A 13,017-nucleotide genomic window follows, 5' to 3' on the forward strand; every position below is an offset into this window, starting at 1 on the left:
ATACTATTATTTGTGTTAATATCCCAAAAAAGATATACATAAAATCCGAACCTGTATGTAAAAAAATCGCTTTGACGCTGTTAGTTGAATCCGGAAAAACACGTTCCTTGTTTCTAACATTTGCATACAAAAAATGGATTTGTTTTATTCTTGTCTCTTGATCACAACTAAAGGTGGTCAGGGGGCGGTACAAATTCGCCAATTTTTCGCTCGGCAGATCACTCTGCTGTTGAAGTCGGTATTGATAGGACTGGTGTCTAAAACAGAGCGGTACTAGTGTTTCTATAGTCGGTTCTTAGGGAGATTAAAGTGTTGTGAAATCGTCGGACAATGACATGCACGATAACCTGTGGCTATCGTACAGAACTCAGAAATAGGCCTTCCATTACTATTTGGCATTGAGTAATTCTTTATTTCTTAATATTAATCATAAAGACAACATCATAGTGATTTATTTAGTATGCTACCAGCTATTTCATTGATTTTGGAGTGAAGTGTGTTTTTACGAAGAGATCTCGCAAAGTTTTAATAAAATTCAGTCCAGCTATGAAATTACTTCAGTTTTGATAGTCAAATTTTGAAGTGTTTTCAATTATTTTTTTAACTCAGTTTACATGATTTGATTGTTGTCCTGCAGGTGACCAGAAAAAAGTGTGAAAGATGACCAAATCTTTCTAATTAAAGAAATTGATGTGAAGTGAGGGAAGACACAGTCGACCCGAGAAGTGTAAGTGGTGATGATCTAGAGGAGGCTCAGGGAGAAACAAGGAACCAGAAAGAAGAACTGAGAATGCAGAGACACTCACTCATTGCCGCTTTGCTGCTGATGGTGCAGCAAACCATCTTTGTTGCTGCGAGCCCTAGTAAGTTAATCAACTCTTTCAAAATACTAAAACCAATAACAATAACAAAAACCTAACCTAACTTCACAAAAGTGAAATGATATTTACGAAATGTATATCTATTAAAACCTAAACAATATGTATAGAGGGAGACACATAAGATAATTAAAATTATGTAGGTTGTTTGTCTATTACTAATTTCTCATGTGTTTTTTTATCATTTAACTGCTTTTTTCTGTAAATTTCACAATTATAAATAAAAAATAGAAATATTCTTAAATTAGATAAAGTAGCAATTGAATAATAATTTTAGGTACAGTAGTATCTACAAATATGGACTATAAAAAGCCATACATGTTTTTGGCCACATAACTCAATTGATTGATTAATTATAATTTTTTAACAATGAAACCAAATCTAAGCAAAACCATAGTGTCATTTGATAAGAGAACAGTCAATAATAATAATGATTCATTATGGAAGCCAATAAACAAATACATTCCGAGCGATAAAATTTTTATAATAATAATGTTTTAATAGACATTTTTAATCACTTCTCTTTTATAAGTTAAAAACAACCATCGCCAGATTGTTTTTTTGTTGGAATAAAATAATAATTATTATCAATATTGAACGGTTTACTTACTTGTAGGTACCGCACCGTACGACACATACGTAATATTTAATTACAATGTGCACTACTACATCGATATATCATCTACTAATCTACTGCTAGATGAATAACTCTTCGTAGAAGCGAATAAGCAAACAATCTCAATATAAACGATCATTTAATTATTGCGGTAATGAGCCATATATCGACTCCTCCGTCTTGAGCCAAGGTTTCAGGTAGTCTTACAGTGTCCACCATTACTGCAGATGCGAATCATTTGCAGATGGAAAAGTTACAGAGTTTACAATGTTGACTTAATGGCCGGTACTGCAAGACTATCCTAAAGTTCGTTCAATAAGGAGGAAGACGAAAACGTACTTTCTATTGGCCGTGATAATCTTAACATGGTAATAAAAAATTCTGAATAACTGAAGCATTCATTCGTGGAAGCCAAGTTAGTACATAAAAAACAGATACATTGAATAATTTTATGCCCTGTGCATTACTGATTGTCAGAGATTGTATCTCAATGTAAAGAAGATTAATTTGTCCTTGAAGTTGTTAAAAACTACTATTAAATTCATTGCCTCGTTGTTACAGGTAAATCTAATGACGTGGGGCAATAAAAAACTTTTATTTTAATGTTCATCACAATGTTTTTTATCTAATCCGATTCTGGATACTATTTTAAATGGAAAGATATGCTAAACATGTAACCGCTTCTGATGACCAAAGGAAAAATAGAAAAAATACCTTTATTCCTTAGATACCTATGGGTTAAAAATTACACATGTAATTCGTTATTTAAGTACCGTTGTTACAGCGCGTTTGAAATGCTACAAAAATTGTGACCTCATTGAAGATGTAAAAAAAGTCTAATTCACCGACGCAGTGCGCTCTCATATTTATTTCAATGCTGGATCAGATTAACTCGATAGTAAGTTATGTACTTTGGAAGATAATTCTAGAATTAATTACGGGCGAAAAATATATATCAATCTTTTAAAAAAAATCTTTTTTGGCAAGTAACTACATACGAAGAAAGTACCTATATTCTTACTCGTACTTACACTGGGACACTCCACACGCTATAAATGATTGAATAACGTTCTCTATTAAAATACCAAATATATATGCAATTTGTTCACTAATCTTTTTAAATTATCCATTTATACTTTTACCATAGTCTTCACGTCATTTCCAGGTGCACAGACAGCGAAAATTTCACTAAACAAGCGAAAAAGGATATACCCAGACATCAGTCAATATATAAATTCGAATGACCATGATAATTGGTTAAAATATTACGAAATTGTTGATGTGTCCAAACCGCAGCTTGAATAACATTGATTATGTTGGATCACTGATAATTGACAATCGTAACAAAGCCTTCAAGTTAATGACATTTGATTTTGAATGAAGGTGACCTGGTGATAGAAAGATCATTCTATACTTATAATTCCTCCAAATCGGTAAATCTCAAATATATAGTCGTATTGGCATATAAATTGTCTGAAAATATACCTGCCGACATACATGATTAATTATGTACTTCTAAATGCGTTTTTACATGATGATGAAGAGTCACAATGGTGCTCTTAGGTTATTTTGATAGATTCCTTGATCTAGTTGTTGTTTATAACCAAAATCTAAGATCTAAAAATCAGGCAAAAGCTAAAATATATCTAATCACAGCTTCGTTGTTAGATGTTTCTCTAAAACCTTTCGATCGGTGAGTTTGTTTTCTGTCTTGAATATGTTGAGTTATACCACTATATTTTAATATGTAAATCATTTCCATCATGAACTACATTTTTTTATAAATTCATGTAAGTTAGACGATGATCATTGCAAAAAATAATGTCTGTAGTTCTTCATTGGCACCATAGCGTGGAAGATATTAGATAAAAAAATAATTAATTTACAACTTTAATGGATTGTTTGTTGAATTTGCTTAGCAGATTTGCCACATTGGCTTATCCTGTAATAATTCATTAAGTACTTAGTTCTCAAGTACTAACCCGTTTGACGGCTTTCGAAGCGCAAATATCTACGCATTTGTTTTTGAGGTTGCGGATTCGATTGCCTTCGCAGAGAAAAAAAACATTAAAGTGTTTTTTGTTATAAATTTATTTAACTTTAGTTCTGGACTTGGACGCTGCTAGGATGTGTGTTTTGACATTGATTATTTTGTCTAATCTGTTTTTAAAAATGGGTTCTAAGCTATCTTTAAAACACTTAACATATTTTCAACTACGTACATGCTATACATGGGTCTAATTGGACCCGAATTCAATCATTTAGTGTAAACATTGAATTAAGTAATTTTTTTATTTGTATTTAAATTTATAGTAATTTTATATTTTACACAGAGTGATAAAATTATCCAAAAAATATGGGTATTCACACAATAAAATACAGGTTTTCAAGATTCATACTTTTATTGGTATAGACTAATTAATTTATTACTTTTCTAATAAAATCTTTTAATCTAAAAATAACTTCTCTAAACTAAAATTAAGACATCTCGAAACATAAAATCACTTAATTTTTCTCAGTGAATAGAAAAATAACAATTATCTTTTTCGTGATTTTTTATACAAGATATAAGGAAACATTCTTTGAATATGAACCCAAACTTAAAAAATAGGAAGTTATGAAAAATATTTGCATGTTGCAAGCATACTGCAGTGAATTTTACACAATATTTCACATTATGTGCAGATAATGTTAGTTTTCTTGTTTTTTTTAGGGAAAAGTTGCACTTAGGTATACATATACATGGGTCAAATCTGACCCGAGAGTGGACCTGCATTATAGTGTTCTATGGCATTATGTGCGACTGAGGAATACTGGGTATGGGATATGTAAATATTGAACGACTGTTGGATTACAGTCGATCATAGATGTGTCCGGGTCTATTTTGACCCATGTATACCAGTTGTTGCAACACCCAAATTTTGAGAAGATTGGTATAGATTTTTGAAGCGAGTTTACTTTGCAGGCGGCCAAAAGGGTACTATAGAAGTCATGTTGTTTTCGTCATTCGGCCGAAAAAGTATTTTCAAGTGGGTGTCTCCAAAATTTATGTTATCAATTTATTGGTATAACTTACTGAAGCTTATAATCTAGGCACACATTTAAGCATTTAATAATTGAAGAAGATCATTCTTCAGTGAAACATGAAACATAAACGAGTACATCGATAGAAATAATAGCAAAATTCAAATCAATATTCTCAAAAAAATTCTGTTCCATACATGTTTAATATCTACTGTATTTTCTCATTATAAAATGATAAAATGGATAGTAATATAATTTTATATATTTAAATATAAAATGCTTCTTCTTTAAATCGACCTCTCAAAGCTCCATAGCTCACGGTGGAAATCAGGTCGGGAGCTGAAAGTGGTTGCCTGGTCGTGTAAACTGAAAATGCGAATTCATCCTAGTAAAAGACTTGCTTTATGCGAAAGACCGCATTAGTTTCTTCATTCAATACATAATAATTCAAAAAGCTACCGGAAAACTAATGGAAGAACGGTTAGTTAAAATATCCTTAAAACTTTATGGACAACCCAGTACTAAAATTACTTTCCTTGTTGCAACGGTATATCTATAAATACAAATTCCTTGCCAAATATCTAAGGGGATTCCCGCATTCATGTTTAGCTCATTTAATTACGTAACGCATAAGTATAAAAAGCAAGCTTAATTCAGGATATGCCTAGATTAGAACAATCATCGTCACAAAATACACTAGATGCACCCTTCACTCTTTAACAAGACCACGAAGCGATGTACTTGCGAGGCTCTGAGGAAAATGAACATGGGTTTTGAATTGACCTATGTTGTAGGAGGGAGGAAACACAGAGGCCGGCAAATCTTTCCACAGCCGAGATGACGAACTCAAGAACGTGTCGTAGAAATTACCTATTCGTCGGAGCATCTTTCATTGAAATACTGGTAGAACATGAACATGAACGGCATTTCCACCCGACGACTGTGCTCTAAAGATTGGAATATTTTTGTTACGATAGGGGAATCTATCAAACGGACCGCCCGTTTCTGTACGGAGGCTCCAGACCAGAGGTGGCTGCCAAATTCAACAGTGGTGTACACTATGAAAAGATATGGGGAGGGGAAGGAATTTTGAAGAAAAAGGTTGGCGTACATTTAGTTAATGAAAATAGAGTCACAAAACACAACAAAAGGGACTAAAAACAACGTCTCGATTCTGAATGGTCTTCCTAACGAGGGAGATAATGTGAGTAGGTACCTACCTATCAAACTCACAGGTTTTAAAAAGCCAAGCATAGTTTTTATTGCTCGTTTGTAACATTGATTATTATCACAAAATAATGTTTTATGACAAGCTTATAGTTGACACAACGTGTTAAACTTATGACAACGAAATCACAAGCAAAAAAAAAAAAAAAATAATTTTTTTTCTATTTTTTTTATTTTTATTTTTATTGTTGATACATTTTTTTTACAATATTTCATATTTCAATTTAGTAATGTTGGCCTCACTGGGTTGTTTACCCGTGCTGAGGCCCCCATTTTATAATTTAAGAATTTATACATTTAAAAAAAAAATAAAAGAAAAACAACATTAAAATAAAGATAAATTTAAAATAAAAAATAAAGATTAAAAATTAAAATATAATTATAACACTAAAAGAAAAATATCAAAAGAGAGAGATAAAGAGAAATTATACATCTATGTCTAAAAAATAAATTTGAAAAAAAAATTAGGTTCGGCTGTGAACTGTTGTGAACTTTTAAAATGTCTTTTAAATCTAAAATAAATATAAAATAATGGTTTGACTGAAGATTGAACCTTCCTTCCCAGTGACTGGAATCAAATCCTGATTGGGTTGCATTGTTAACATCCCGAATGTTAACTAATTTCAGAGAAATGCTTAGAAAATAAATAAAAAAATAATGAAAGAATGCATTGTCATCGACAACGAGTCTACTTCCTTTTTAACGATTTTCAGCTCGATCGTGAAATTCAGATGTATTTAAAAATTACAAATTTGAAATTTTCATTCTGCGATTATTGTACATGCCCAGTTATCGAGAGGTAATTTATTTAGAAGAAAATAAGTGTACATTATTTTATAGTCGTGAAACATATTATTGATAATATTTCATTGTAAATTGGGTTAACAGTTATTTCCACACTGCCAGGGTCAATCTAATGAAGTTAATATCACTGCTACATATTTATTTAAAGATTTGGAATTTATTAAATATTCTTATTTCATGACTGCTACTGTTGATGTGTCTCTGTTTATTTTTCACAAGTTTGTTATATTATTTTAATTAATTAAGTAACGGAAAAACCCAAGAAGAAATATTATTTATCAGAGTGGAATGGATCTACTACCTTCCGTTCAAGTTCCGTTTTACAAGGCCCTTTGCAATAATTACGAGTATTAAAAACGAGTTCAAGGGACTTTACACACTATTCTGAGTCAATATTTATACTAGAATGAATATTAATACAAATTTTTCTCTCTTGTATTGAATTAAGTAAAAAAAATATATGATTTATGGCAGTTACACTAAATATTACTTTTTTCTAATATGAGAGTAACTCTCGCACGATTGCTATTCAATGGTTTCATAGTGTACAGAGTTTCATGATATACAGGGTTTCGTGGTTAACAAGATTTCGTGTTATACAGGGTTTCATGGTATACAGGGCTTCGTAGTAAACAAGGTTTCATAGTATGCATGGCTTCATGATATATATAGGGTTTTATGGTATACAGGGTTTAATGGTATTCAAGGTTTCACGGTAAACAGATTTTTGTAGTAAACAAGGTTTCATAGTATGCATGATTTAATGATATATAGGGTTTTATGGTAAACAGGGCTCCGTGGTATACAATGTTTCGTGGTATATAGGGTTTCATGGTATACAGGGCTTCGTTGTAAACAAGGTTTCATAGTATGCAAGGTTTGGATGGTAAACGGGGTTTTATGGTATACAAGTTTTCATGGTATACAGGGTTTTATGTTATACAGGGTTTTGTAGTAAACAAGGTTTCATAGTATGCATGATTTACAGAGTTTTGTGGTATACAGGGTTTCATGGTATACAGGGTTTCATGGTATACAGGGTTTCGTGGTATACGGTAGTTTATGATATACAGGGCTTAATGGTATTCAGTGTTTCACGGTAAAGAGGGTTTTATGGTATACATGGTTTAATGGTATACGAGGTTTCATGTTAGCCATTATTAATGATTTCATGGTATACCACTAACCTCGATACAGACTTAGTCCTAGTGAAGTAAATTTTTATGAGAAAAACATGATTTATGTATAGTGAGATGCAATAAATAAATACCTAAAAGGTTTCTTGGTATAGGTATATGTTTTTATAGTACATTTGTTTACTTTTATACCCCTATTGTTAGGGATTTTTGTTTGATAGAATAAGGTTAGGCCAACTTCGGGTAGCATTTCACGAAGATTATGTCAATATAATATTTTGGCTTATACACACCAAAATCTACGAGCATATTATACTATTTTACCAGAACAATTAAAATAATGTTTTTTAATTTTTGTCTATGTCGACGACATATTGTGGGGAAATACGTGCTTTATACCGGGGTCGCTTAAAGAGATTTGTAATCTGGAATCTTCCATGTTTATATTTTATAATTTTACAATTCAATATTCAACCTTATGACGTCACTTCTGACGTAGTTAACTAGAATGACGATTTGTCACTGATTTACCGATTTGTATGAAATATGTATTGAAGTGGGAATTGCACGTTACTTTCTAAATTACCAGGTGGTTTGACTTATTACTTTAATAGCACACGTGCGTCATGCTTGATATTAACGATTCAATATTCTTTTCTACTGTAAGTACCTGAAGAGGTAATAATATACATTTTTTTTCTGATAAACTTTTAATTAACTCTTAAACCCTACCACTCTGGGAATGTAATTATTCCTACCACGGGGTACTGAAGTACCCCGCGCAAAAAAGATTAATAAAATAGAAGTTTTTGATATTTCTTTAAATATTATTTTTATTATGGCAAAGTAATATGAAAAGACAATAAAATTTATTAATAAAAACTAATAGACATATTTGCCTTTACATGAAGGACTGATTTTGTAAAAATGGTCAGCACAAATATGGCTGCGGCAAGTGTTACAGACAGATCAAGATTTGATGTCCTATGTTCGCGGACAAAAGCAGCAGCAACCAGGTTTGGGATTATCAGGGACCGGCCTATGATCTTCAATATAAATATTCAAGACTGCACGTATAGTTTCTCTGATATCCCGGGGTAAACTTTCCTATTGTAATTTTGCTCTCATATGAGGCTTTATGAGTGCCATTGACAAACTCTTAGAAATTCACGCCGCTTGGTGATTTTCTCTTTATCAATGTTAGTTGACAGCTTGAATAAGACCCAAGAGTTGACATCAACAGCATTTAGCAACCCGTAGAAGAGACACATGGGCCACCTTTTGGTCTTCCTGGACGTCGAGTACTTCTTACAAAGATGGCTGAGCACATCCACTCCGCATTTGGTTTTACTATAGAAATGTATTATTTCTGGAAGGTACACTTCATTATCCTTGTCAGGGCTGTCATGCATGGTGGACAGCATAATTACAACTTTCTTTTTAGCTGACTTCAGAGGACAATACGACAAAAGTGTGAGAGGTCCGTCATAGGCAAACATTGATGTGCATCTCTCTCGATTTTTAGTGTCCAAGAAAACCGGAGGAATTTCTCGTTTATTTTTCATTACAGTTCCAACTAATGTTATCCCTTTTTTCAACAATTTCTTGGCTGTGGGTATAGACGTGAACCAATTGTTAATTGTCATATCTCATTACACTGCATACACTGTCATTACATTCATAACACATTATTAGTCCATGAATGTCTCGTTATTGGGCGCAGGCCCTCCCTATCAACACTGTTACCTAACCATTATCACAAAATAAAGTAAATCATAAATAATGTGTAAAATTACCAGAGAGATGTCGAAAAACAACTTCAGTAATTCAAGTATAACTGGAAGGAAGAACTAACACTATTCCTACCACGGGGTACTGGGGTACCCCGGAACACCTGTGGACGCGACTGCACTTGCCGGGCGGTCATGGCTTTCTGACGTACTTACGCGCCAATTATCGAGAGTAGATTAGCTAGAGCGATTTTTGCAACAGTGCGATATTGTTAAAATTGTTGATATTTTAAACACCAGGGGGGTACTGCAGTACCCCAGGTAGGGTTTAAGAGTTAAATACCAATGTATTGTCACGATGTTGGAATACGCGTTTATAAAAATCCTAACATTATAGTCATTATATAAATATTATCAAGACAAACGCAGATGCATGAACATATATTGTGATCCGATATTATTACGAATCTACTAAAAGTTTTTCAGGAAACGGCCAACAATCCCGTTTTTAATCGGATTACAAATAATTCGAAGAGATTATGAATAAATTAACAATACCCATTTTTCTCCCTGTGCTAAAAGTATAACAGGATACCTATCAATTCTTTCGTTAACGGTCTGCAGTCCCGTTTTTAACAAATAAATTAGCAATAATTTACATCAGTAAGTTTCAGTAGAATGTTCAATTTAATATTGAATGTTTAGAAAAGAAGTTGTTACGAATTATAAGATTTAGTCAAATATCTAAAACATTAAACGCAAAACTTGAAAGTTTAAAACTCAAAGCCTTTCCACCCAAAAATGATAACATTAATACATTTTTTTCTGGCGATATCTATGTTTTAACATTGAGGTACCTATATAAATAATAAATTGATAATCTGAGCCATATCCACCAAAATCTATTGTTAAATTTTAAAAAAATAGTTACTATTCGCTGGAAACTAATACTAACTTATCAGCAGATGAGATAAACCAAGAATTTTTACAAAAAAAATTAAAAGTATAAAAAAAAAATATTTTCGAAACGAGAATTATCAAAAATGTTGCAGAATAAAATATAAAATCAACATAATGAAGCAATAAAGGTACAATTTTTTTTTTTAAATTTATATTAATTGATACATTTTGAAGAAATTGGAAAAAAGTTGTCTTTTCACCATGACCCCGAAACTCATTCATGAACACCAAACTGTGTTGCAGTCGACTTATTTTTTATTACGAGGTCACGGCCTTAGGTCATTTGGGGTTTTTCAAAGAATCGAATATAACCTGAAAAGAGCGGTGACTAAGTATTTAGAGATGACATAAGTTTAATGTACCTGAATATTTATACTAAACGTTGGAATTTTTTATGAATTTGGTAATATTACGCATTGAAAATTGAATTTAATTAGTACATTATTGATTGATTTACTTTAAATATCATGACTTAATATTTTGAAAACTGTATTACGATTATTGATTTTTCATGGTGAAACCGGTCAAGTCAATTATATTTGTCTTAAGTAAATAAACGCGGAACACCAAGGTAGTTTATAAATTTTGGTTTCTGATGAAAACATTATTGAACGCGGAATATCTAGAAAGTTTATGTGTTTCGGTTTCTTATTCCAGATAGTTTATACATTTTGAGTTCTGATGACAACATTATTGAACGCCGAATACCTAGATAGTTTATGTGTTTCGGTTTCTTATTCCAGATAGTTTATACATTTTGATTTCTGATGACAACATTATTGAACGCCGAATACCTAGATAGTTTATGTGTTTCGGTTTCTTATTCCAGATAGTTTATACATTTTGCTTTTTGATGAAAACATTATTGAACGCGGAATACCTAGATAGTTTATGTGTTTCGGTTTCTTATTACAGATAGTTTATACATTTTGCTTTCTGATGAAAACATTATTGAACGCGGAATATCTAGAAAGTTTATGTGTTTCGGTTTCTTATTCCAGATAGTTTATACATTTTGATTTCTGATGACAACATTATTGAACGCGGAATACCTAGATAGTTTATGTGTTTCGGTTTCTTATTCCGGATAGTTTATACATTTTGCTTTCTGATGAAAACATTATTGAACGCGGAATACCTCGATATTTTATGTGTTTCGGTTTCTTATTCCAGATACATTTTGTTTTCTGATGAAAACATTACTGAACGCGGAATACCTAGATGGTTTATGAGTTTCGGTTACTTATTCCAGATAGTTTATACATTTTGCTTTCTGATGAAAACATCATTGAACGCGAAATACCTAGATAGTTTATGTGTTTCGGTTTCTTATTCCAGATAGTTTATATATTTTGGTTTGTGATGCAAACGATATTAAACGCAGAACACTTAGATATTTCACATAGAGCTTGTGGGACAAATACAGTAATGTGCTTGACTCTGTCGGAATAGAGGGTAACAGATAGATGACGGAGATATACAAGCCGATTTAGTGGGTAGTTCTCCCTCTCACATCATAGTTCTTAGTTAGTATCCACGTATCCGTAATCTTGTATTGTATTAATAATAAACGAAGTAATCTCTCTTGGAGTATCATTTATATGAGTACCAGAACCGTATATTAATAGTGAACAATTCCATATAATAACTATACAACAAAGCTAATCAAGTTATGTAGTAATAAAATAACCTTCCATGTATGTATAACTAACCAAATATAAACCTATCTAAATGAAACGATTTATTCTCAGGACTGTATTATTATAATAACATTTTCTTCCTATTTTATTTGAATTAGGTCTAAGTCTTCTGTACCTTAAAAGGGTAGATCTTTGGCTGCTGAGTGGCGGGGCGGGGGTTGAACCCTTGACCGTGAAAGTTGAAAGTAAGGAGCATGTTATTGTATAGTGTTTTAACTTGGTAGTAACCGACCAATAGGGTTGGGGCACGAGGTGATGGGATAATATTTGTTTGGCACTCATGTAGAAGGCACACAAGGCATGTATTTATATTGGTTCGCTGTTGCATAGTAGCACATTGACTGTATTTTTAAAACGGCACAGTTCTCATAGAAATGACAATAATCGGTATTTTAAATAGTGATGTTTGACCTTTAGGGCATTGAGTCATGTTGCACTTCCTTTTCCCTTTTGAACCAGCATTTTGGATAGCTTTGCAGTGTCCAATATCAAGGGAAATGTGTTAGACCATGTCTGCCATGATGATAATCAACCCGAATATCAAACAGCGTTATTTTATTAGCAATGTCTCAGTTTTATATTATCTTCAATTTGCTTTTGTCAATCGCGCATAAAAACGCTCCCGTCTTCGTGTACAAAAATTGTATATGCTAATAATTTGATGACCCAACTTTATAAAGTGCCGCTGAATAGAAAATCGATAAAAGTAACTGGTGTAATTTAATTGATTGTCTGTTCAACAACGACTTAATTTTTGAAAATGTTTAGTCGATTTCACCTAAAGAAAAATAAAATGTACTACCTTACTTCAAGCACTCTGTGGTACACAGACATGCCCACAAGACACTCATTTCAATTGAGTGTAATGTACCAGTTCAAATGAACAGGTTGACATTTAATTTAGTTTTGTTATGGCTGGATGAATCAAAATCGTGTTTGTGT

The 13,017-nt window shown here is 32.3% G+C and overlaps 1 protein-coding gene across 1 annotated transcript in view; it reads left to right on the plus strand.

Moving 5' to 3' along the window:
* Positions 1 to 205: 205 nt before the first annotated feature.
* LOC149416882 (transmembrane protease serine 9-like) overlaps positions 206 to 13,017 on the plus strand; it is a 49,655-nt gene continuing 36,843 nt past the window's right edge. The window contains exons 1-3 of the mRNA XM_089641339.1: positions 206 to 402; positions 638 to 863; positions 12,174 to 12,260. Of these exons, the coding sequence (XP_089497465.1) occupies positions 791 to 863; positions 12,174 to 12,260 (160 nt within the window). The 5' untranslated portion in view covers positions 206 to 402; positions 638 to 790. The remainder of the gene's footprint in view (positions 403 to 637; positions 864 to 12,173; positions 12,261 to 13,017) is intronic.

This window comes from Hesperophylax consimilis, chromosome 16 (genome assembly GCF_061612785.1).
Source record: "Hesperophylax consimilis isolate HC1 chromosome 16, BYU_Hcon_1.0, whole genome shotgun sequence".
NCBI lineage: Eukaryota > Metazoa > Arthropoda > Insecta > Trichoptera > Limnephilidae > Hesperophylax > Hesperophylax consimilis.